The 25,886-nt window shown below is 41.8% G+C and overlaps 2 protein-coding genes across 13 annotated transcripts; one reads left to right on the forward strand and one right to left on the reverse strand.

Annotated features, from left to right (window-relative positions):
- Positions 1-1,338: 1,338 nt before the first annotated feature.
- On the reverse strand, positions 1,339-25,308 carry Znf384 (zinc finger protein 384). 12 transcript variants are annotated; one of them, XM_076854064.1, is made up of 13 exons: positions 25,143-25,308; positions 24,884-24,945; positions 23,961-24,020; positions 13,830-13,900; positions 13,280-13,517; positions 12,997-13,044; positions 12,460-12,793; positions 11,450-11,542; positions 6,985-7,209; positions 6,114-6,296; positions 4,544-4,622; positions 3,253-3,411; positions 1,339-2,728 (listed from the first exon to the last, which is right to left on the reverse strand). In XM_076854064.1, the coding sequence occupies exons 4-13, from the start codon at positions 13,893-13,895 to the stop codon at positions 2,327-2,329; spliced, it is 1,827 nt and encodes a 608-aa protein (XP_076710179.1). In that variant the 5' UTR covers positions 13,896-13,900; positions 23,961-24,020; positions 24,884-24,945; positions 25,143-25,308; the 3' UTR covers positions 1,339-2,326. The 12 variants fall into 12 exon arrangements, with proteins under 12 accessions (XP_076710179.1, XP_076710180.1, XP_076710178.1 ...); XM_076854065.1 differs by lacking the exon at positions 24,884-24,945; XM_076854063.1 differs by lacking the exon at positions 25,143-25,308 and having other exon boundaries at positions 24,884-25,109.
- Positions 16,409-16,845, forward strand: LOC143396651 (cytochrome c, somatic). Its single transcript, XM_076852590.1, has one exon. The coding sequence runs from the start codon at positions 16,455-16,457 to the stop codon at positions 16,770-16,772; it is 318 nt and encodes a 105-aa protein (XP_076708705.1). The 5' UTR covers positions 16,409-16,454; the 3' UTR covers positions 16,773-16,845.
- Positions 25,309-25,886: the final 578 nt, after the last annotated feature.

The raw sequence follows: 25,886 nt of genomic DNA on the forward strand, positions 1-25,886 counted from the left end.
TTTCAGCCACACAACTTAGACCAAATATGTGAAGAAGGGTGAGATTTACTAGTGAGCAGGCACTAAGATAACAGCAATCTAAATAAGTCATTCTGTCATGCTCTTCAATAATTTAATCTCTGTGCCTATTTACTTCTCTATACAATGCCATAGTACCTACTTCATACGGTCATTGCAAAGAGTGGGTGAGGGATAGGAGCTTTTAGAGTAGATTCTAGTTCCAATACTGGAAAATAGGGCTGTCAGGAGCTTCTCTAAAGTTGGTGGGAAAGAAAAAAAAATATTCAGGAAGCTAATAAACAGTGGCATGTTTGGTTATGTGTAAAACATTCATTAGTGTCAATCTGCATATTGAGACACTATCTTGAATGCCCAATCCCAAAGTTAAGTGGGGATTATTTATTTATATCCCAGTACATAATGAGTAATGTGGGCCAGCAGACACAGATACCACCGGTTCTCAGATATGGGAGCTTGGTCATTTTTTCAGTACTTAAAGAAAGGAAACTAAAACGTTTTCAGAAAGTATTCTTGGAAGTTATCTAACTCAATACTGGTCAATAGTAGAATCTGTGTGGGAAGTCCAGATGATTTCCTACTCCCCAATGCTATTAACCATCCTGCATTGTGAGGTGTATTGATAACCACTACATTATGGAGACTCAATTGTGTTTTATACTGTTCATCATATATACCCATTAACTTGTTATGGTTCCCACTACTGCAAACCTCTGGTTTTGGTGTCACAAGTCTTAGAACAGAGCAACTGGGGAGACTCAGGCAGTTATAGGTCCTTTCAAGGTCTGCTTCCATTTTTTTTAGACAGGGAACAGAGATGTTAACACATAACTGAAATCTTGTTCTTATCTATTTAGAGGATACAATCCCCATGACAGATCTTCATAAGCAAAGATTCCACTTGAATAAAACCAAACCTTCCTGAAGCAGTGGAATCACACACATGGAGCCTCAGCACACAAGTATTCATTTTTCACACACTATGGAGTAAATCCTTAGTACTGCCCTTGAACAACTCCCCAAATACTTTTTTCATACTCGCTCGCTCACACCAGTAGCTCCACTCACTGCCTCTGATCCTTTTACATGAATTTATTTCTATACAATGTTCTAAAAACATCCCTTGGTTTGTACACAAGGTTTTTTTTTTTTTTTTTCATTTTTAAATTGCTTTATAACAACTGGTTTCCTGATTTTTTAAGTGTTCTTCTTTCTGAAATCTGTCATGATTAAAAAAAAAAAAAAGTTAAATGAAAATAAAAATGCCGTGGCCAGAGGACAGGGTGGACGGGAAAAAAAAAGACAAAAATAAACAAAACATCAAATATGAAAATTCTTAGAGATAATGCATTTATAAACACAGAAATGGTTACAACAAAGATGGCCGTGATGAGCGGGTATATATATATTTATATATATATATATTTATATATAAATCCATGTCCGGCGTCTGACCGTGGCACCTAGGGAGCTAAGTCCAGTCCTTTTGTCTACCCTGAACACTCCCTTCTCTGCAACACATTTGTTCTGGGGGTTTCACAGAGAACACAAAGTTCTCATAGCTCCTTGGGGGATCAGATAGGGAGACAGAGTACAGGGCCTTGGTTGACAAAGAATGGGACGAGAGGTTCTAAGGAAAACCATAACCCATACTTCTAAGCCATCCTTGACCACCTGGGGAATCTCTGGCCCTTGGGGATTACATCTAAGCCCTTGCCCCCTTACAAATAAAAGGAGGTCTAATCCCCACCCAAATCATCTTCTACCAGCAGTAGGTAGGAAGTGAAGTGAGACCATGTAGAAGAATGGCTCTCAGGGGTTGGGGCACACAAAACAAACAAACAAACAAAAAAACACCTCTATTCTTTTGCAGGCAAGCATAGAACAGGAGGCTGGTTGCATCTGGAGCTTCCTTCTCTTTGTTATCTGGAGAACCAGCCTCTAGTCTTCTTTTAGCCTGAACTTGGAGGATGAGGGAGAGGGTAAGTGCCCACACCAGACAAGTTTCTGTGAGGTCACAGCAAATCCTTCCCTTGAGCACCAACCCCCAATTTTAAAAGCTTTGCTTGGGAGGGGGGCTGCTGGATGACACAATCAGCTCAGTATCCTTTGCAAATCAGGAGGGCTGATGTTCCTTTTGAAGAAGAGTTGAAAATAATGATGGTATCTTGTAAAGGAAACCTGTGCCTGAGGCCCAAGGAGATGGTGCCAAGGCTTGTCACGGAAGAAAAGGACTTTTCCCAAGAGGAGTTGGAGAAAGAGACCAGAACTTCTTTCTCCTATTCCCAATGGGTGGCAGCACGGATCTCTAAGAGCTGGCCAGGTGCTCCACCTGGATGGTGCTGGTGGTGACAGTGAGACAGATGTCCTTATGATGCTCCGCCGTCTTATAGGGGGTCAGGTCAAAGGAACACTGGGGTGGAGGGTTGGGGTTGCTGTCCCCACCACCCCCACCCTGGGGGGCTGCCCCAGGGGACTGGAAGTGTGGTGGCTGTGGCTGCTGTGGCTGCTGTTGCTGCTGCTGTGATGCCTGGGAGGCTTGGACTTGGGCTTGGGCTTGGGCTTGAGCTTGAGCCTGGGCCTGGGCCTGGGCCTGAGCCTGAGCTTGAGCTTGAGCTTGGGCCACTGCTGCTGCTGCTGCCGCTGCCTGTACTTGTTGCTGGAGATCAGGAGGGTTGTGTTTGCGCATATGTTTCATAAGGTATGTTTCCTGAGGGAAATGGTAAAAAATTGAGGGATGAAAAGGGAAGAGAGATTACTTGTTAACAAGCATCCTGGGCTCTTACTCTGTTCAGCAGAGTACCTTTATACAGAGATATTCTGGAGCTGGGAACAGGCACTTTCAGTGCACACTGCTATGTAAAAAGGAAGGGCGCCTTTAAAAGTCACTATGGACATTCAACTGGAAGAGGGAAAAGTTGCCATTTTTCTCAAATATGTTTCAATCAAGCAACTTCACAACCTTTTTCTGGAGTCTAATGGAAAATACCTACCTAAATCTTTCTCTTAACATTTCAATTGGCTTTATTTTGCCTAATGTGTAAGTAAATGAAGAATCATTGTTTATTACTCTTTATAGGTTTGGGGGATCAGGCGTCCCCTATATCCTCACGTATGGGTCTAATTATTTCTGAATTACATTTGTTGGAACAGATTTTTGGCCAGAAAGAAGAGGTAGAGTGAACTGATGTCTTACAGGGCTATGGGTAAGGCAAGGGAAGAAACAGCACTCACCGATGTATATGCCCGACTACAGATAGTGCAGGTGTACACCTTGGCGTGCTTCACCGTATGCGTAGAAAGGTGCACCTCTAGTGAGGCTGCATCTGTGTACGCCCGATGACAGTTGTGGCACTTGAAGGGTTTATCTTTGTTGTGCTGCCGTCTGTGGGACTGAGAAAAATTAGAAGAAACCAGATGGGTAATGAGTGTATTGTGCTCTTCCCTCCTGCCTCCTTAACTTGAATGGAAAACTGTGAAGTGGGTACCAGGCTTCCAACTTCACTTTCCACGTGAAGGCAATGGAAATTGCTTCAAATAGAACTTCTCAAGCTAAAGGCTCAGGGCAGAAGCATACCTTCATACAGCACGTATCAGAATTTGCAAGTTAGAATGATGGCTTATACCTGTTCTTCCTCTTACAGCAGTTCTTAAAGTGAGATATGGGGATCTCTATGGAACACAAGGACCTTTTCAGGAGCCCTTAGTATCAAAATAGTGTCTTTTCACTCTTGTTTCCTCATGACTGTACAGAGATTACATGATGTATAACATCACAACAGACTGCATGCAGCAGATGTGAACATACATTCCCAGCTTCAGTTAAGCCAGGCATTAAAGGAACTTGCAGAAATGTAAAACAAAGCCATTATTCCCACAAAGTTCCTTCTGAAGGATTTTGGAATAGTGTTTATGTTGACATGCAATGAGTTCATATACTTTTAAAAAAAAGAATAAATATTTTTCAAGTTTCTAGGTTTCATATTTACATATATAGCTATTGCCCACATAAATCAGAGTTCTTTGGGTTTTTCGGTAATTTTAAATCCCCCCCCCCCCCCAACCACTGTAGTGCTGGGGCCTTGAGCATCCTAGACAAATGCTCCACCACTGGGCCACACCAAGCCCATAAGTAGTTCTGTTTTGTTTTTCAAAAGAAAGAAACATGAAAGCTTCTTTCTTTTAATGTTATTTTTTTATACCTTTTATTTATTTTTATGTTATGCTGAGGTGCCTCACACATGCCAGTCAAGTGCTCTACCACTGAGCTACAACTGCAGCCCCAGCTCTAAGTAGTTCTTTTTTTAAAAATATCTTTATTTTACATTTACGTGGTTCTGAGGATCAAACCCAATGCTTCATGCATGCTAAGTGAGCACTCTACCACTGAGCCACAACTCCAGCCCTCTAAATAGTTCTTTAGAGTAAAACAGTTCTGAAAAGTTGGAGAACCATTGTATTAGTTAAATGGTGCTCTGACCCTAATCTCACACTCAAGGTCTTACACGGAGGTAAGAACATTTACCTGCAGATTGGAGAGTTGTGTGAAGGCTTTCTCACAGCCTGGGTGTGCACATTTGTATGGTCTATCACCGGTGTGGATTCTGTACAGAATGAGAAAAGAAAGAAATGGATATCAGCAAGGCCACTTAGAGAAAGACCTCCTCCAAGCATAAATTAGGTTCCCTTCTAAGGAAGCGCATCAGATGAGCCTGCAGGAGGCAGCAGCCTTAGTTCCTGTCTAACAGGAACAGATTGCAATGCCTGATTCCCAGGCACTGCCTACATCATTCAGCTCAAGACAGCCCCCTTTCTGCTGGGGCAGCAGGGACTAAGGCCTTGGCTCCCCGAAAACAGGTAGTTCATAATTTCGCATACATTTCAGCTCCTACAGTAACTGTCCTAATAAATATTTAGAAACAAGGCAAAATCAATAGCAAAGAAAAACATTATAATACTTCTTTGGCCCCAACTCTACAGCCAGAAACTCTTCAGACTTCAGTATCACTTCCAAAGAAGTTCTGGTATCAAAGAAAAGCAGTTAAGCTGATTGTAGAAAGCAACAGTGGTATTAATGAAAACTTACGGAAACTCCTAGGGACTTTCCCCTGGCTAGCCCACTAATGTCAGGAAATGCCTAGGCTAGTAGCAATTTGACCTCTTCCCCAAATGCCACAGGATCCTTTGCTAAGATGAGCCCAGGACTTGAGGATACTAACACCTGCTCCTTATCAGGGACTTCACAACCATCCCTATGACCAGGTGCTTTTCTGGACCTCTGGTATAAAAACCTCAAAAATATCACAGAATATGTCTCTAATGAAGAAAGCCTGACTCCTTAAAGCAAGATATCATTATAAGATGGGAATATCACATCTAAAGAAGCCAGTGAGATGGACTATGACCAGTTAAGTCTGGACTGCAGTTCAATTTGAGATATCACCGAAGGAGACCATCAGCTCTTCCAGTTGGCAGATCTCCTTCTAAATCCAGATTCACGAAATAAACAGTGCGTATCCTTATGAAGTAGGAGCCTTTTCATTTTCTGTGTGCCATTTCTGTGTAATATTTAGTACGTTTTGTTCTTTACTCCTGGTATTCCTTGGAGCCTTGCTTGTTGCTGTGGGTGTCACAGGCTGGTGCCAGATAATGTCTGATTATATCTCCCATTCATAATTGAAGCCCTGAGGGCTAGAGGTATGCTCTTCTCCAATCAAATACCTCTTCTTTGGCATCAAGGAGGAAATCTTGCAAGATCCACGCAGGAGTATTTTCTCAGAGGGAAATAAAGGAAAGAAAAGTTGTTTCTGCTCCAGGTGTGTCTCTTCATCCCATCAATCAGGGAATATCATATAGTCAACGTATCTCCCCAGCATAGCCCTTGCCCCAGAAAGGTTTGCTTAACATCCACTTGAGTCTCCAATGTTGCCGCTTGGTCTTCCTTCTTTCAGATGCCAGCCATGTCCTCCAGTCATATTCTCCTCCAGCAAGGTCTCTCCCCCGCCCCCCGCATGCGGGTTGTTGTGTGTGTCCGGGGCGGGGGTGGGGAGGGCATGCCAGCGGGGCGGGGTCAGTAGCCCGCCACTCTCCCTTACCGTGTGTGCTGCTGGAGGTGGGAGAGCTGGCGGAAGGCCTTCTGGCAGTAGGAACAGTTGTAGGGCTTGGCCCCCGAGTGGATACGGAGGTGCTGGGCCAGGTAGGAGGTGTTGGCGAAGGTCTTGGAGCAGTGCGGGCACTTGTGGGGCTTGATGGTCTCCGTGTGCATCTTGGAGTGGATCCTGCCGGAGAGGAGAGGAGGGAAGGGGGAGGAGGAAGCAGTTCGACACCTCGGGCTCAGCTCTCTGCTGGGTGAAATGATGTTGCTTGACGGATGAAAGCACCCCCTCCTCCCTCCTCCCAAACACGCTCCGGCCTGGAGAAGCTAATGAAGAGGAAACCCAAATCTAGGTTGCTGCTGATCCTAAGTCGGTGGCTAAAATGGCAGTGAGATGATGAAGAGCAACCCATGGCTCCTGGTAACCTTAAAACAAGTCAGTCTCAAAACCCTTGGCTTTCTCCTAAGTTTACACACTCACCACAGATACCCTGCTTCCAAATAGTAATCTGAACAAAGACCAATATCGCCTGTTCCCCATGGACCTGAAGTTGAATGCACACCTTGGTTCTGAACTGAAGCATATAGTAAAAGCAGGGCCTTCTCTGCAGAAGATTTCCAAACACAGACATAGAGAGAAACCACAAAAATTGTTCCAGACTTTGGAATTGGAGACGACAAATTTTGAGAACCCCCACACTGCTAGGACATGTAGCTCATTTTTCATAGAGAATAACAGGAGAGACTTAAATATTTCAAAGGGAAAGGTTAAAAAAGAAAAATACACATGGAAAGAGTAATCAGTTCAAGCAATATGGCCTTGGGGACAAGTTCACAGCCAAGTGGTGGAGTAAAAGCAAGAGCAGCCTTACCGGGTGTGCTGCTGAAGGTGAGAGAGCTGGCGGAAAGATTTCTCACAGAAGTTACAACTATAGGGCTTAGCGCCTGAGTGTATACGGATGTGCTGGGCCAGGTAGGAGCTGTTGGCGAAGGTCTTGGAACAATGTGGGCACTTGTGGGGCTTGGTCTCGGTGTGTGACTTGGAGTGGATCTGCATCTCCGACTTTGAGTAGAATGTCAGTGAGCACATCCGGCACCTGGGCCAAATGAGGGCAATGGTTAGAAAGAATCCTCCCCACCAAGAGGCCATTGCTGAACCCTCCCCTTAACTTCCAAGAGAAGCCCACCTATCTAATCTTACATTCCAACTGTATCTGTGAGACCCTTGAGAGTAGGAGCTTGTTATTATTCATCTTTAAAGCCTAAGCTTCTAACAGTATCCATCAGATTATAAATATTCAGTAAATGTTTCCTGCATGACTGGACTCCTAACTGTACAAAAAATAGAATTCAACCCTAGTAAGACAAAAAAACTATTATAGGATTTGGGTGAATGTGAATTTCACTGGACCAGAAATATCAGGTCATTTGATTTCAAGCTTTAAATGAACTCCTTTCCCCAACTTCTCCATGTTTAATTTAATGTCTGTCCTTCATTATTCCTCAACCCATCTAGATGGAAATGAAGAGAACAACTGACTAGATTCTAGCCTTCTTCACAGATAATTATCTTCCCTCAGATTTTTCCTACTTCCTTTTTGGCAGTGATTCCTAGAGGGATAAGGGTGGGGATGTATAGTAATTATTTGGAGGGCTTTTCCAAACCATATAATGTCCGGCCTTTACCCTGTAGGTGACATTCCATCAATCATCTATCCTCTGCATCCAGCCTCCTGGCAATCAAGCAAGAACCACTTTTGCAATAAGACAAGTTAACTGTTGGGAATAAGTTGTACTCCTCAAGTCTTTAGGAGAAGAAGTTTGCAAAACAGATTTTCCCATGCTAAACCTTTCTTCTTTCCTAGCACATAAGCTAATGTCTGTACTTTGAGTAACATCAACAGTACCCAGTGTGCTTTCACTCATCATCAACCGGAGTTGGTGATCCTTCTCATCCTCTGACACTGTCCCAAAGTATCAAATAAGGAGATATTTGCATGAGTTAAGTCATAACTCTTTAGACTTTACTGGATAAAAGCTATTTATATACGGAACCCTGTTATTTCTGTAAAACTCACTAGTGTCCAAAGTTGAGCTAGCAGGAAGAAGGGTGGTTTGGGAAGCCAGGTGACTAGGGCAAGCTCTCTTCTCAGGGTACTCCCCACCTTACATTTATTTATTTACTTATTCATTCCAGTATCTTCACAATACCTTTATTTTATTTATTTATTTTTAATGTGTTGCTGAGGATGAAACCCAGTGCCTCATGCCTGTAGGCAAGCACTCTACCATTGAGCTACAGCCCCAGAGGGGTTTGGGATGAGGTGGGGTGATGACTGCTGCATTTTTTTCCCATTTCAGAATTTCTTAGAGGATAACTGAGATAAGAACATCAAGTTTCACAGACAAAAATTTTTATCACTGTTAGTTTGGTCCTTATAGTAAGGATTTTACTAAAATCCCAATCATTAATGCCCAATGTCCTTTCTTCTACTTACTTGATAACTCTGAAAGAAATTTGACTTTTTAATTTATTAATCTGAAAGCTCAATCACTTCACAAGAAGGGGGAAAGTTCTGTTAATAATCATCATGGTCTACAGGGCATAGACAATAGTTTTTATTACTGGGGATTTAACCCAGGAGCACTTTACCACTGAGCTACATTCCCAGGCCTTTTTATTTTGAAACAGGGTCTTGCCAAATTGTTTAGGCCTTCACTAAGTTGCTGAGGCTGGCCTTGAACTTGCAATCTTCCTGCCTCAGGCTCCCAAGTTGTTGGGATTACAGGTGTGCACCACCATCTCCGGCTAGACCTCAATTTTCTGGTCTGCAAAATGCAGGGATTTAGTTTTTGCTGCTAGAAGGACCAGCAAACACCCAGTATAGTCAAAGTTGTAATAAAATGGCATTAATGCTAACAGCCCCAGTGCTGATGAATGAGCTTATGCTACGAAGTATTTCACTAAAACTGAGGTTAGCAAATGGGCAGTGTCACCTGGAGTAACAGTACTAAAGTTGCAAGATAATTTCCCTTTGACTGCTAAAATTTCTCAAGTCAGGTAGAACAGCATGTCCCCACCCCCGACCCCAGATGGACCCATGGCACTGCGTGAGCTACATTCCCAGCCAATATGTTCATTTTAATTCAAGTAAAGTATCTCATTAATTTGTGTGAAGGCATTCAACACACAACTGTACTCTTAGTGTAAAAGTTAATTTTTTATATTTGTATTTTAGTTTTAGGTGGACACAATATGTTTATTTTACATTTATGTGGTGCTGAGGATCGAACCCAGTGCCTCATGGCCAAAACCCCAGCCCTAAAAGTTAATTATAAAGAAGAAAATATCGCCCTTCATTGAAGTTCCCAATTAGAGAAGAATCTGAAAAAATAAATAATGGACTGGGCACAGAGTGAACAATCTCAAAGGTACTATATATAATGATGATGATTATAATAGTTGCCATTTGGTGTTATCCGTGATACTATAATTCAGACACATTGTTTCTATTCTTCACAAACACCTGGCAAATAGTACCCCTGTTTTACAGAAAGGAACACATAGGTTCAGAAAGCAAGTAATTTGTAAAAGGGCAGTTACTCACTACAAAGCCATGATGCTGACCTAAGACAAGATTCCTGACACTAAAAACTCAAGCAGAGGCTAGACAATCATCTGCCTGGTGAAGGGACTGGCCCACGTGACTACTAAAATATATACTGAACATCCATAATCCAAAAATCTGAAATGCTCCAAAATCAAAAACTTTCTGAGCACTCATGTGACATCACAAGTGGAAATTTCCAAATCCACCCTCAGGTAACAAGTCACAGTCAAAATGTGGGCTGAAAATACTGTATAAAATTACTTTCAGGCTCTGCAAATAAGGTACATAAGAAACACAAATAAATTTCATGTTAGGACTTGGGTCCATTCCCAAGATATTTCATCATATATATGTAAATATTCTAAAATCTGAAAAAATAAAAATCTAAACACTTCTGGTCCTAAGAATTTTGGATAAGGATATTCAACCTCTTATTTCCAACTCTAAAATTTTATGAAGCCAAATAAAAGAGTAAAGGTCCTCTGAGGCAGGGTGTTGGGTGACTGAAAAGAAATCTGATTCAGGAGAGCAGATGACAGAGGATGGAAAAGCCAGCACTCCACATCACAGGGTGCTCCAAGGGGCACTATTCACACCCATCATAGTAAGAATGATGTCCTTGGAGCATACAATGCCTTGGTTACAGTAACTACTCTGAATTCTCATCCTAAGATGCTCAAAATAATTTCAAATACTCTATTTTTCCCTCAAAATATTTGCATATGATAAATAAGGGTGTGACTAATTTTCCCATTTAACAGATGACAACAAAGATAAGTTGTCTAGCCCAGAGTAACAGAACCTAATTCCATCAGTACCCAGTCAAATGCTACTGATCACTGGAATGGAGGTAGTTGACCCACAGCTGCATCAAAATTGGGATTCTTTGTGATTAAGAAGAGTTCTTTGCAACTTCAGAGTTCTAAGATTCTGAATTAATTTTGTTTACCAAGGATACAATCATTCTTCAGAGTTCTCTTTAGTCACTTGGGTGTAGGGTCTTTCAAGAAAATCTCTGAGGGTACACAAAGTCTTAACAGGCTTCCTTCCAACTATATATTCACATTTCTTTTAATATATAGAGTTTGGGAAGTTCAGAGATAGCTTTAATGTGGGTCCAAAAAACTAATAAACATAGAAACTGTATCAGAATCAGAGGATTCCAATCTGTCAGAAGTGCTTCCCATTACTCCTACATTTTATATAGATTCATCTCCATGTCATAATGCCCTCATTTTAAATAAACACAAAAATCTGAATTTCTACATAATAAAAAGGATTTTTCATTTTATGAAGTGATATAAAATGCCTTTAAATGAATCAAACTTGTCAGGTACCTTTATAATATGATATGATGTAAACATTTTCCAGGAACACTTTTATTGTATAAAGTGGGATACACCTGTAATAATAAAGCTGCAATGAACTTTCAGATTATGAGCTGGAATTCTGCAGTGCTCAATACTTTCTGCATAGCAACACTCCTCTCATTTCCATGCATAAAAAGGAAATTAAACACTGTAGTTGTGGCTACTCTCCATAGTAAAATTATATAATACAATAAAAATAAATGCTAAATAATGTCTATTTCTTATCTTTCTATTGAAGCTCCCAACATTTCATAGCTTATCTGATATATACTCCCAAACAAATGGGAGTTATAAACAGAATTCTCCCCATTTTACAGATGAGGAAACTGAGGCCCAGAGAGGGGAAAAGGACTTGCCCAGGGTCACACAGCAAGTTCGTGGTGGAGCCGGGAACTGAATCCATGAGCCCAAGGCTCTGTCCATTTCCTGTGCCGCAGTTCCCTTCGCTCCTAAAATGGGAACAACATTGCCCATCTCGGTACACTAAGGACAGACCCAATCTCCCAGCCATGCACATATGCCCCTGTCTGCATCAAAGCTCTGATAGTGGTTATCCCACTCTGCATATTGGAACCAAACTCCCCAAACCCACTAGGGACCCTGATAGCTCTCAGAGTATTAACAGATTTTCAACTTTCAAAGGGCAGGGAGTTTACTTATGTAATTATTTTTGCATAGTACCACATGCAAATATGAATATAAAGCTTTTTGGTAATGGACAACTTAAGGGAAAGTAGAGGATTAAATTATGTCCACAAATTAAAAAACAAGCAAACAGTCATTTTATAAACATATATTTCAAAAGGGGGAGGCTTCCTATTCCTCCCACCTTTTTATGTAGACCCCCTCCCATCATCTTAACCATGCAGGAACAGGTGGACTGAAGTGCTCAAACATGGTACAGGAGCTGGTGGATGGTACACAGGTTAGGTTAGGTGCTTACCAAAAAGGATTTGTTGATTTGTTTGTTTGGAAAAATAGAAATGGGGAATGCAGAAAGCCAAAAACAAACAAACAAACAAACAAACAACAACAAAAAAAACCCCAAATCCCCTGCAGAGTCTCAAACCCAGTCTAAAGCATTAGTACAAGAGATAAACTCTCCTGTTACTCAAAAATCAGTCAAGGCTGATGACTACCATAACCAGAGTTAAAAAGGAAGGGGGAAAAGAGGTCTGCATCCTGGGGGAAGAGCCACTAGAGCAGTACCAGCAGCTCTGCCTTCCTACCCCATGACAGAACATCTGACATGCAAGTGACTCTGAGGAGTAAAGCTGTCAAGAGTATAGAGCCTGATCAGGGCAAGACATAGGGGAAGCTGAGACAATGACCCTCACCCCATCTTGCTCCTGGCTCTGATTCCTACCTGTAGGTCTTGCCGTCTTTCTGATGGTCATCTTCATCCTCAGGGGAGAGGACATAAGGGTCATTCATCTCAGGCAGTCCTGATTCCAGCATCCGCTTCTTCTTGCGGCCCCGGGGGGGCTTGGGAGCCACATTGCCACCTCCACCACCACCTCCGCCTCCTTCCTCAGTTAGGGTTGATGCTACCTTCTTGGAGAGGTCAGGGACCACCTGCAGGGCTTGTGAGCCAGGGGGAAGAGCTGAGACAATCATAGGAGCCGAAATGGGGAAGGTCTGAGCTGATGAGGCTGTGGTCACGAGAGAGCCTGAGGGGGATGTGATTACCAAACCAGGACCTAAGATTGGGGGGAAAAAAGAAGATGGTGTCATGTTGTTCAGTACTAATCCTATTTCATATTATCCCCCCCAAATTGTTGTCTTATTAACCCCTCACCACCACCACCCCATCCCATAGTACATACAGGAAACCCCAAACCCTATTGAAGAATAATGGTCTCCTAACCCCTGTCCCCACCCCCCTGGTAACAGTGAGATTTACCCCTTGATTGACTCCCTTCTCTTCTCCACCTCTGAGAACAGGAGACTCCTTGATTCAGAGAAGGAAAGAATGTCACCTCCTCAAAGGCAGGGACCGCATCTTCTACTTCTTTGTATCCCCCACAATGCCTAGCACATTGCTAGGCACACAGTAGGCACTTAATAAAAATTTGATTGAGTAATCAAACACATATCCCACTCCCCATGTCCTCGGAGCCCTCCAGCCTGGGGTACTGATCATGGAAGATCAACACCTCAGATTGGAGAAGAGCAGAGGTGCTCACCAGCAGTCATCAGTCCTGTAGACGGCACAGGGACCACCGTAATATTCTGAGTAACGGATGCCTGGCTGTGTGGGGTCAGCTGGTCTGACTTGGACTCTGTGTCCATGCTGATGCCTGAGGGCAGGGACACTGAGGCAGGCACTGTCAGCAAGGTGGGGTAATGGGGTGGAGCCAGCCCACAGCCCTTCTCTGGCAACAGCTGATCCTTCATCTTGTTGATGAACATTGTGTTCTCAATCTGAAAGGAAAGGAGAGGGGAGAGGAGTGCCCTCTTCAGACTGAGAGTCTAAATTTTGCCTGTTCCCTAAACACTTTTTAGTGTCGTTCCTCCTTGGAGATCAAGGAATAAGAAGTTAATATCTTTGTGCTTCCAGACAGCAGCCAAAAGAGAAACAATATATAATCTCAGTGATTGAGGATGCAGTGAAACAGCATGTGATTTATCTTGCTTCAATCTCCACAGTAATAGAACCTACTTACTCAGTAACAGAACTTTACTCACTAGTTGAAAAAAAGTACTTAATGAGGGGCAGCAAAAAACATCACTTACCTGTCCTGAGACTGTGGGGATAGAAGGCCAGAAGTATGGGTTAGAATTGAAATGAGATTCTTCCATTCTACCTGAAGAAAGAGAGAGAGACCATATTATTCCCTGGAATAAATCTGCAGAAGCTTACCAGTAGAGGAGAGTTGAGGGATTCCTAGTCTCTTCTTTGACACATGATCACCTGGCTGGGAATTAGCAATCAAGACATTAATGTCTAAAATACTAGTTCCCTTGGCTGGAGCTACTCAGCTTTATATCCCCACCCAAAAGAGGCTATCTTGGTTAATGCTTGTGACAAAACTTAAACACATCTCACTGAACGACAGAATGTTTGCCAAGCCCCAAAGACACAGAATTGGAATTATTTTCCTTTGTTGACAAGAAGAGAAATGAAGTTAGAGAGGGAAAGATCACCAAAAGTAAACCACTGACTGGCTTGAAAATAGCCAAAGTACCTACCACTGTTCCCCTTTTCCCTTATCCCTTACATCCAAATCCTTTGAAATAAAAAATTTTTAAGATTTCTAATCAATATAGAGTTCTGCTCAGCTTAAAAAGTTTTTAGACAAGAACACAACATATCCAAGAAACTACACGAATGAAATGGCAGAAATCAGAACCAAGGTACTTTTTTTGAGTTATCCAGGCTATATAGGGACACCATCACACTGATCCCCCCAAAGTCAAACAACATCTGTGGTGTTTCGCTGGATATAAAACAATCTGAGCTGAGCAGTGGGAACCAGGGAACTATCAGTTTTAAAAAGTTCTGGTGAGAGCAGTAATACCACAGATTTCCACCTAAGGAAATTCTTCTCTGTATGCAGGTGATGATTAAGCAGGTGATGATTAAGCTTAAAACACTAAGAAAAAGCAAGGAAAATAATCCCTTAGAGGGCTGGGGATGTGGCTCAAGCGGTAGCATGCTTGCCTGGCAAGCGTGCGGCCCGGGTTCGATCCTCAGCACCACCTTCACCACATGCTGAAAACTAAAATAATAAATATTTTAAAAAATAAATAAATAAATAAATAATCCCTTAGAATTACACTGTCAAGTCACAGATGGAGAGAGAATCCAGGCATCCCACCACCTATTTTCTCTCTGATCACTTTCTCTAGGAAGCCTTAACTGGCAGTGTGTCAGTCAAGAACAGTTTCCCAAAATCCTGGACCAAAAAAGGTGCAATCTCACAAGAGGCAAGTTAGGAGAGACTATGAGACTGGTGGAATAAAGAAGTGAGGAACAGCAGAAGTAAATAAAATGTTATTGCCAGGCGCAAAGGCACAGACCTGTGGCTCAGGAGGTTAAAGCAGGAGGATTGCTAGTTCAAAGCCAGCCTCAGCAACTTAGCAAGCCCTGATGCAAAATAAAAAATAAAAGGGGCTGGAAATGTGGCTCAGTGGTTAAACGCCCCCAGGTTCAATCCCAAGTGTGTGTGTGTATGTGTGTGTGTGTGTGTGTGTATGTACATAAAGTATACTTTATCAACCAAAGAAATGATCAATCTTAAGGAGAGGGAAATACCAGGTTTGATTTGATCACATATTATGTACAGGTATTTGATTATCACACTGTACCCTATAAATATGTACAATGTCCATTAAAAAAATTATCACCATTCCACTACACTAAGCCAAGAGCAATCAAAGTTCAGAAGGGGAAGGAAGATGTGTGACATACACTGCAATGACTAAGGATATAGTGAAGTTATGTAAAAAAGATGAAGAGGTACAAGGGAGACAGCCATAGAAACTGAGTTTCAAGTAGTAAGGTAACTGGAAGGATCTCCAACAAAGAAGTCAAAGCCAAAAGAATATTGCTCTAAACATAGCTTGGTTCTTTATCCTTCTCCAGAAGGATGATCACAATTTTTGCTCTTATTAGCACCCTCATTTTTCATACAAAACATTTATGTAAAAATAAATACAAAGAAAATAACTCTATTTCAGTATAATTTTTCTTTTCTTTCTTTTCGTACTGGAGATTGAACCCACAAGTGCTTTACCCCAGCCCTATTAATTTTTTATTCTGAGACAGGACCTCAAAGAGTTGACTAATTGAGCTATATTCCCAGTCCTGTTAATTTTTTATTTTAAGACAGGGCCTCTAAAAGTTGACCAGGTTGGTTTGGAATTTATGATCCTCCTGCCTCAGTCTCCTGAATAGCTGGAATTACAGGCATGTATCACTATGTTCAAACTGTTCTTGACTGACACATTGCCAGTTAAGCCTGGTTCAGCCTACTTTTTCTAAAATGTAGCAACAGAGAGGAATGCATTAAATATGAAACAGTTTCACACAAATAAGGCTCAACATTAAATGACAGAGGATCAGCTATAGGCAAATCCTGTTTCCTTAGTTATAAAATAAAGAACAACTTTTATATAAAGTACCAATTTTCTAAAGTACTCCCAGGATATTGGTTTCAAAGCCCTATGAATACTCAAATCCATAGACACTCAAGTCCCTTTTGTAAAATAGTATAATATTTGCATATTGGCAGAATGCACACCTAATGCAATATAAATGCTTTGTAAATAGTAGTTACAGTAGAGAGTGGGACGTCCGGCTTCTAATCGGGATCCTTCTTTGCTTCTTTGCGCTAGCCACGAAAGAACGAATTAAAAATGGGTGATGTTGAGAAAGGCAAGAAGATTTTTGTTCAGAAGTGTGCCCAATGCCACACGGTGGAAAAGGGAGGCAAGCACAAGACTGGGCCAAATCTCCATGGACTGTTTGGGCGGAAGACAGGTCAGGCTGCTGGATTCTCTTATACAGATGCCAACAAGAACAAAGGCATCACCTGGGGAGAGGATACACTGATGGAGTATTTGGAGAATCCCAAAAAGTACATCCCTGGAACAAAAATGATCTTCGCTGGCATTAAGAAGAAGGGAGAAAGGGCAGACCTAATAGCTTACCTCAAAAAAGCCACTAATGAGTAATAGCTACTGCCTTATTTATTACCAAACAGAAATGTCTCTTGGCTTTTTTATGTGAACCATAATTTAATTGATGTGATACACCAGAAATCAGATCATGAATGACTGACAAAATTATTTTTGTTGGACAATCCTGATTTAAGTAAAACTTACCTGTAGTTAAATTAATATTTTGGTTATATTCCCACTTCAGTAAATTCTATCACTGTTTCCCCTTTTTAAAGTTGTGGTTGGACTTAATTAGTAATCTTCAGTATTTCACAAAAATGGTGAATGACATCTGAAAACTGGTTTTATATTTAGTTTTATAGAACTGATTATGTGAATATGTTTAAAATATGGGGGAAATCCCTTCACTCTCTCAAAACCAAGCATGATTCACATTTGTTTCAATTTGTGTTCATTAGCCTATTAAAGGTTGAAGATAAGGAAGCAGTGTCTACTTTATATTTTTGTTGACCATGCCAATTTAATTAGAATTCCCTGTATCTAAAATGCTGTTCTTTCCTTATGGAAAGGCATTTTTAGTGTGGTTTATGTATGATATTAAATAAAGAATATTTAACACTTCTCAAATTTAAAGCTGATCTATAAGTTCAGATGCTTTTTAAGTCAGCATAATACAGTAACAAGTTAGACTTTACTTTTTAATTCTTTATTTTCTAAGACTAAGTTATCATTCAGGATTGTTTTTAAACAACTATTCAGAAACAATACTATGGAACATCTAGGTGATTGGTAGTGGTGCTTTTTGCCAACTTATTAGATGGAAAGATTAAGGTAAAAGAGATATACCCATCAATACAAATTTGTAAAATACGTTACCATAAGATTTAAGATAATTAAAAACAATCACAGATCAAAAAAAAAAAAAAATAGTAGTTACACTATATTGTTTAGGGAATAATGACAAGAAAAATAAGGCTGTGTGTTTATAATACAAACACATCTTCTTAGGCCTAACTGTATAGTACACGTCAGCAACAACATAACATTTTTAGATGAATCCAAATACCAAGGGCCAGCTGAAGAATAAAACTGAACATGGGGCTGGGGATGTGGCTCAAGCGGTAGCGCGCTCGCCTGGCATGTGTGCGGCCCGGGTTCGATTCTCAGCACCACGTATAAAAGATGTTTGTCCGCCGATAACTAAAAAATAAATATTAAAAATCTAAAAAAAAAAAAAACTGAACAGTTTCCCATACAGGTGATATCCTACAACTTCCAGGCCTAGCTTTAAAGGGTACTCAATCTGATCACAGTTTAAGGGTCCAATCTTGCAAAACTTTTTGGAAAGATCACATATTCTACATTTGTGTCTCCTAATTGTCCCTGATATAGGATTCATCAACCAGGTGCAATTTAATATTTAATGACTTGAGTATCAGTGGACTCTATACATATAGGTTTTGACAATGACACTAGAGACACAAACCTTAATCCACAAATCCCTGTTTAATGCTACTTTTAGCTGAGAAAAATTAAATGGATAAGAGGCAACAGTGGCAATGAACAGAAGAAATGAAGTAGAGAATTGGGCTGCAGAGTAAAAGAAAGGTCTGATATATAATTTCTTCTTCTTTTTTTTTTTTTTTTTTTTGTGGTGCTGGGGATTGAACCCAGGGCCTTCTACATGCGAGGCAAGCACTTTGCCAACTGAGCTATATCCCCAGCCCCTATAATTTCTTCTTGATTAAAAAAAAAAAAAAAAAAATCAAGGAAGTAGCCAAGTGTGGTGGTTCACACCTGTAATTCCAGGTACTTGAGAGCTGAGGCAGGAGGATCAAAAGTTCTAAGCTAGCCTAAGCAATATAGTGAGACCCTGCCTTAAAAAAAATCAATCAATCAATCAAGTAAGTAAAAGCATTAAAGATATGAAAATTTAGGAGGGAGAAACTGAAAGCCTGAAAATAAGAATGTACCTATACAGAACTCCTATGAACAAGCCCCTCCTCCCAAAGATTACATTCATTTGTATTGTCCTTTAGGTAGCTCAGGTCAAGCAGAGTTTCTGAGGGTTTCTCTGAGTTTCGAAGGGAACCCTGTAAGCTCTAATAAACAGGGCATATAAAGTGATGGGAAACAATATCACCACCATGGTCATCATCAATAATATTCATTAAATGCTTACTGTAACCAGGGTAGTGTTTGAAGCACCTTACAACTCTTACATTATTTAATCCCCTTAATTCTACAAGGAAGGTACTACAACCCTGATTTTTCAAATGAGGAAACTAGAGGCACAGAATCAAACAGTAAATAGCAGAGCAGGGATCTGAACACAGGCATCCAAGATTAGGTAAGGAAAGGGGTTCTGCAAGGTATCAAAACCATATAACTGAAGTATACATTGCAGTGTTGAGGCTTAATTCAGAAACTAAAATTTAGAATCTTTCCAGAAATAAATTATATTTTTCAGGCTGGGCACAGTGGCGCACACCTGTAATCCCAGTGGCTCATGATGGTGAGGCAGGAGGATCACAAGTCAAAGCCAGCCTCTGCAAAAAGTGAGGCACTAAACTCGGAAAGACCTTGTTGCTAAATAAAATACAAAACAGGGTTGGGGATATGGCTCAGTAGTCAAATGCCCCTGAGTTCAATCCTGTAAGCCCAAAATGACTAAATCAATGAATGAATGAATATTATTCAGGCAGTTCTTAATAAATGTTTTTAAGATTTAAGTTTTTGTTAACAGTAAAATGACGTGCAGGTCAAGATCATGTTCTCTGTCTACATCTTGTGAAACCTCACTTGGCTACCAACATAACTCATTTTGGAATAATGTAGTCTGAATAAAAAGTCCAGACTTGGGGCTGGGCTCGGTGGTGCATACCTGTAATCCCAGTGGCTCAGGAGGCTAAGACAGGAGAATAGCAAGTTCAAAGCTAGCCTTAACAATGGCGAGGTGCTTAGCAACTCAGTGAGACTCTGTCTCTAAAAAAATACACAACAGAGCTGGGGATGTGGCTCAGTGGTCAAGTGCTCCTGGATTCAATCCCCAGTGCAAAAAAAAAAATGTCCAGACTTGGGGATGCAGTTGTAGCTTGGTGGTAGAGTGCTTGCCTAGTACGTGCAGGGCACTGGGTTCAAGCCTCAGCAGTACATCACCACATAAAAAATAAATAAATAAATACAGGTATTGCAGGCATTATGTCTATCTTCAACCAAAAAAGAAAGAAAGATGGGCTGGGGTTGTGGTTCAGCGGTAGAGCACGCTCGCCTAGCGCATGCAGGGCACTGGATTCAATCCTCAGCACCACATAAAAATAAATAAAATAATAAATAAAAATCCAGACTTTCATTAGAAAAATAAAAGGCCTCTGTATTTCTTTCTTTTTTTAAATATTTATTTCTTAGTTTTAGGTGGACACAATATCTTTACTTTACATTTATAAATAAATGGTGCTGAGAATTGAACCCAGTGCCTTGTGCATGCTAGGTGAGTACTCTACCACTGAGCCACAACCCCAGCCCCCAAAGGCTCCTGTATTTCTTGAATACCCAGTCTATTTCTGTTTGGGTTCTAAAGAGAACGAAGCTGAAGGTCACAGCCAGAGTTGGTCCTGCGACAAGATAAGACCATGGGTTTAAGGGACTTCTAATATATAGGATAGCCCCAAAGGGGACACATGAACAGTACTGCTCTCCCAAGTACAAGCAATAATTACTACAAAATGATAACGCAAAACACTACATTACCGTTCTATCAATAGAATTGACTTAACTATAAAGTAAACCTTAAAATGAAATCAGCAATAGAGCCAAGAATGAAGACTGTTGCTAGAATACAATGTAAATGGTGTTCCCCGGAATTGTATAAAAGGATGCTTTGGGGCTAGATCACCTAATATCTGTTTACTGTACATTTTGCTTCTTATCCTTTTATTCTTTCATGGAGAAAATTTCATCAAACCATCCTAACATATAAACAGGTACACATCAATATTCTTACAACCTTAAGTCCATTTATTTAAGGAAAAATTCACCTCCACACAAAGTGTCAGTTTGTTTGTAATTTTTGTTTATAGCGTTACTGGGGATTGAACTCAAAGCTTTTCATATGCTAGGCAAGTGCTCTACCAATGACCTACATCCCCACCCCCACCCCCTCCCTTTTTTTGAGACAGGGTTTCACTAAAGTACCCAGGATGGCCTTGAACTTGTGACTGTCCTGCCTCAGCCTCCCAAATACCTGGTGCACCATCATACTCAGCCTCAGAGTGCCAGTTTTGATGATAATCCCACCCCCAACCCCCCCACCCATACTGGGGATTGAACTCAGAAGTATTTCCCCCTAAGATATATCTAAGATTTATTTATTTATTTATTTATTTATTATTCTGGGGGATTGAACCCAGGGCCTTATGCGTGTGAGGCAAGCACTCTATACCAATTGAGCTATCCTCAGCCCTTATTTTGATTTTGATATAGGGTCAAAATTGCAAAAGCTGGCCTCAAACTTGTAATTCTTCTGCCTCTGCCTCCGTGTCACTGGGATTACAGGCATGTACCACCATGCCTAATCTACCATTAAAAAAAAAAAAGATCTAATTTACCCTAGACCAGGAAGGAAGAGGAAAGCTTCTCTTACCATTCCACAGAACAAAGGAAAACTTTTCTAATAGATGGAAAAAAGAAGAGTGCTGCACAGAAAATCTGAGTTCTAATTTCAATTTCACTACTGTATCTAAGCCTCAACTACTCTATTAATAAGAAGGCCTATTATAATTAAGTTAGTACTTCTCTTCCTAGTTTTCCAATCTCAAAAGAAATCTTGGAAGAACTACGGAAGTGAAAGAGAGACATTATTAAGTAATATCCATGAAACACAGAGTAAGACTTGTATCTTGCATCAGAGTTTTGTCCATTTGATCATATCCTTCCATAGTGCCAATCATCAAGGAATAAAGGTGTCAAGGCCTCCAGCATGTGGTTTTGGCAGATACTGTGAAGATCACCATCTCTTTCCCACTACTTACTTCTGCTTTTCACTGTTTTAAAAGTAAAGCATGATTTTTTTTCCCCAAGAAAATAACATTCTCTTAACAAATGTAACCTTGAAAAACTCATGAAGAAAATCAGAGAAATATTTTCACTTGATGAAGACTGTTAATAACAATTAGTGAAAATTACATAAAGACCATATAATTACAAAGGAACTACCAAAAATAACAGATCTATAGCCTCCAGCTTAGTAATCATCTACAAGATGTATCAAGACAACTCAAAAACGAATCAACTGTAATTCAACTCCAGAAAAAACTTAGACACTCTATTGAGAAAAACAATATCAAAATATACAACTGCACAAAGTTTACAATATTAGCTCAGGATCATTTTCTTCTCAATAAGGAAACAGAATCTCTCTCTCAGGTTCTAAAGACATTCAAGAAGGGCCACTGCAGAGATAGGGGTGTAGCTTAGTTAGACTAGCATGCCCAAGGTCCTAGGTTCTATTCCCAGAAATACAAAAAGAAAAACAATGGGGAGATCATCCTAGTAGACTTTAGGCTTTTCTATAATTACTCGGTGCACTTTTTCAATTACAAAATAACTTGGAATGCCTTTAGCCCAATTTCACTTGGAAAGACCACCATATCATAATACACAAACACAACCATCACATGGCTGGCAATCTCAGCCAGCAGCATCTACCCAGGGTACCAATGAACCATTGTGGGAGGGACAATACTTTGGTCCTCTCCTTGTGCCTATTATACTCTAAATGACAGATCTGGGAAATGTGAGAAAACAAAATACAAGACTGGGTGGGGTGGGAAGTTCAGTGGTTGAGCTTGTGATTAGCATGCCCAAGGTCCTGGGTCCAATCCCAAGGATCAAAATATAATAAATAAAACAAAGTTTTAAAAATGCATAAAGCTTGGGGCTGGGGTCGTCACTCAGTGGTAGAGCGCTTGCCTAGCATGTGTGAGGCACTGGGTTCGCTTCTCAGCACCACATACAAATAAGTAAAATAAAGGACCACTGACAACTAAAAAAATATTTAAAAAATAAATATTATAAAATAGCTTGGAATTAGTTCTTTTTTTTTTTAAAGAGAGAGTGGGAGAGAGAGAGAGAGAATTTTTTAATATTTATTTATTTATTTTTTTTAGTTCTTGGCGGACACAACATCTTTGTTTGTATGTGGTGCTGAGGATCGAACCCGGGCCGCACGCACACCAGGCGAGCGCGCACACCAGGCGAGCGCGCTACCGCTTGAGCCACATCCCCAGCCCCTGGAATTAGTTCTTGAGACATCGATTGCTTGCCTGGGCACAGTGGCAAAGACTTCAAATCCCAGCTACTCAGAGGCTGAGGCAGAAGAACCCCAAGTTCAGCCTGGGCAACTTACAGTCTGTCTCAAAAACAGAATTTAAAAAAGGGCTTGGGATGTAGCTCAGTGGTAAAGCACTTGCTTAACATGTGGTAAAGCACTTGCCTAACATGTTTCAGGCCCTGGGTTTAATCCCAGCACCTCAAAAAAAAAAAAAAAAAAAAAAACACAACCATCTAATTTTATAAACTCTTAACTCAAAACTCAGAGTCCATACATTGCCATTTTCAGTATACCTAAAATTCTATTACCATCAGGTCTCATACAATGAATTCTCCCAGGTTTACTTCTGGAGTCTACTTCATACAGTTTTACCCATTTTACTTCAAACTACCCAAGCAGCAGATTTTTTCCTGAAAACTTTACTCTGCCACACCAAATTCAAATAACCCTATGTCACAAATTTTAATTACTCAACAGATTCACTTCAAACACACCACTGGAATATTAAGGATAGAAACTCCACTCCAACCTCAGCTCTGCGTGTTCCAAATACAGGAAAGCAATTCCATAAGCTATACCATAAGACTATATTGGCAATTAGGGCTCTTGTGTCCCTAAAGCAGAATAAATTTCTCCTTTGGACAGAATGCAACACTATTCAGTAATTTCACTTGAACAATTTCATAGTTCATTCCTGCTGAGTACTAGTGGCAATGGAAGGTAACTGGGGTATAGTGCCAACTTTTTACACTGAAACTTCCTGGGCACTTTCAAGAAATAACTGATTTCTCTCCCACAGCAAACACCAGTATTACAAATTGCTATTATTTAAAGAAATCTGTCACACTGTCCCTCCAAATTATGACTCCTCCCCCTAAACCAGAAAAGTCATTAACCCAAAATTTTCTTACCCTCTCTCTCTCTTCCTCCTGTCGTCTTATTCTTTCTCCTTTCCAGGGCTCCTGAACTTTCTGTAAACAAATTGTCTAGGTTACAGGGGCCAGTAAGGGTGCAGAACTGTGAAGAACCTCAGGAACTCTTTTGACTGTCAGTAGTCAGTCTGGACGGCAGGCTGACCCCACAACCAACAATTAAATAATGGAAGGACAGAGTAACAGGAGTTCAGTGCCACCCCCTACTAAGTGGATACAGGGTAATAAATCTAATTCCCAGGAACCTAGATGAATTCTTATCACCAGCATCTGGGTTCCACTCCTAGACTCAGACACTGATTCTTCTTCGTTTAGGACCACAAATAATCAGGGGTCAGAAAACAGAAGAGTTGGAAAAGAAGGAGGATTCCTGCCCCTGAGAAGTGGCTTCAGAAGGTAAAGCTGAGGGCAGGGGGATGCACAAGCCCTTGTGTCAGGCACAGGGCCAAGTTCAGGCCCAGCCACTTCCTCTAGCCTCCCCCACTTCTACGAGGACTTCGCCCCCTGCCTACCCAAAGGCCTTGTGCCAAGAGGTACCTCCTTCAGCCTGCACAGTGGTCTATCTACTGGAGACCTCAGTTATGCCCCACAAACCCTCGCTCCCCGGAGACAGCCCCTGGGAGCTTTCTCCTGATGTCACCCCCCACTCCTTCCTCAAAGACCCTTCCTTGGGACGTCCCTCCTTCCCCTCCAGGGAGCTGAACTCTGCCACCCACCAGACAGGCACCCGCCCCCTAAGCCCCCCCATTTCTCCCCATCGCCCGCTCCTCCATAACCACTTCCGGTTCCGGGACGGACACACGTACAGTCACACCGTGGACCCCCCCCACCCCCCAGAGGAAAAGGGGAGGGGGAGGAGCAGGGAGCTGGGCGCGCGCCGGCTGTAGCGGCGCGAGACTCACCCGGCGGCGACGGCTGCGGCGGCGCCAGAGCCTGAGCCAGAGCGCAGGAGGGGCGGCGTTTGCTGGGAAAGGAGGGAGCCGAGTGGGGTGGGAGGATCAGTAGGGGCAAGGGAGGAGGGTGAGCGCGAAGCGGAGCGCGCGGGCACGCACTTCAAGCGCGAGACAGACCCACACACTCACACGCACGGAATGCGCGCGAGACACCCGCAGGGCGGGGGCGCGAGGCAGTGGGTGGCCCCCCTCCCTCCCTAACACTTACCCGGAAGTGGTGCTGCAGCTCGTGCTCCCGGGAACTCCAATTCCTACACGCCCCCCTCCCTCCCCCCCCACAGTCTTAGAGAGGAGTAGCAGCGGAGAGAAGGCCGGAGCGCCGGAAACGAAAAGGGGGGGGAGGGAGGGAAATAGCTAGGTAGGGGGAGCGGCAATGAGGAAAGGGGGGGAGTGTAAAGTCCGAGTCACTTCCGGGAGCGTCCCGAATACATCCTGCGCTGCTCGCGCTCCAGGATACTCGGGGCGGAAGTTACGACAAGTAGGGGCGGAAGTGGCTTCTGCCCAGGAACAGAGCCCTCGGTGAATGTGACGCCATAACGGAAGTGAAGGCGGGTCCTGTTAAGGGCAGAAGCTGAACATTCAGAATTGCGGTACCAGGCTTCCGGAAGGGACTTCTGGGGAAGTGGGAGGGTGGAAACACGACAGGTTCATGAATTATGCATCAAGGTATGAGAGGAGATATAGCTTCTTAAAAGGGTCCCGATTCCTTTCCCTCAGGGTGGATTAGTAGCCCAATATCCTCAAGATAGTCTTAATGCTTTGAGAAAGGATAAGGATGTGTCAGTTATCCACGGTACCTACTTAGGCCCATAGAAATCTGACCCATTCTCTCTGACCACACTCCTTACTCTGCTTTGGTCTTCTCTTTGCCTTCACCAACATCCCTGACCCCTTTACCCCATTTTTCTTTTTAAATATAACACTCTTTGCTATAAGTGTTTGCCCACTAAGG

This window comes from Callospermophilus lateralis, chromosome 4, assembly GCF_048772815.1.
Source record: "Callospermophilus lateralis isolate mCalLat2 chromosome 4, mCalLat2.hap1, whole genome shotgun sequence".
NCBI classification, from domain to species: Eukaryota; Metazoa; Chordata; class Mammalia; order Rodentia; family Sciuridae; genus Callospermophilus; species Callospermophilus lateralis.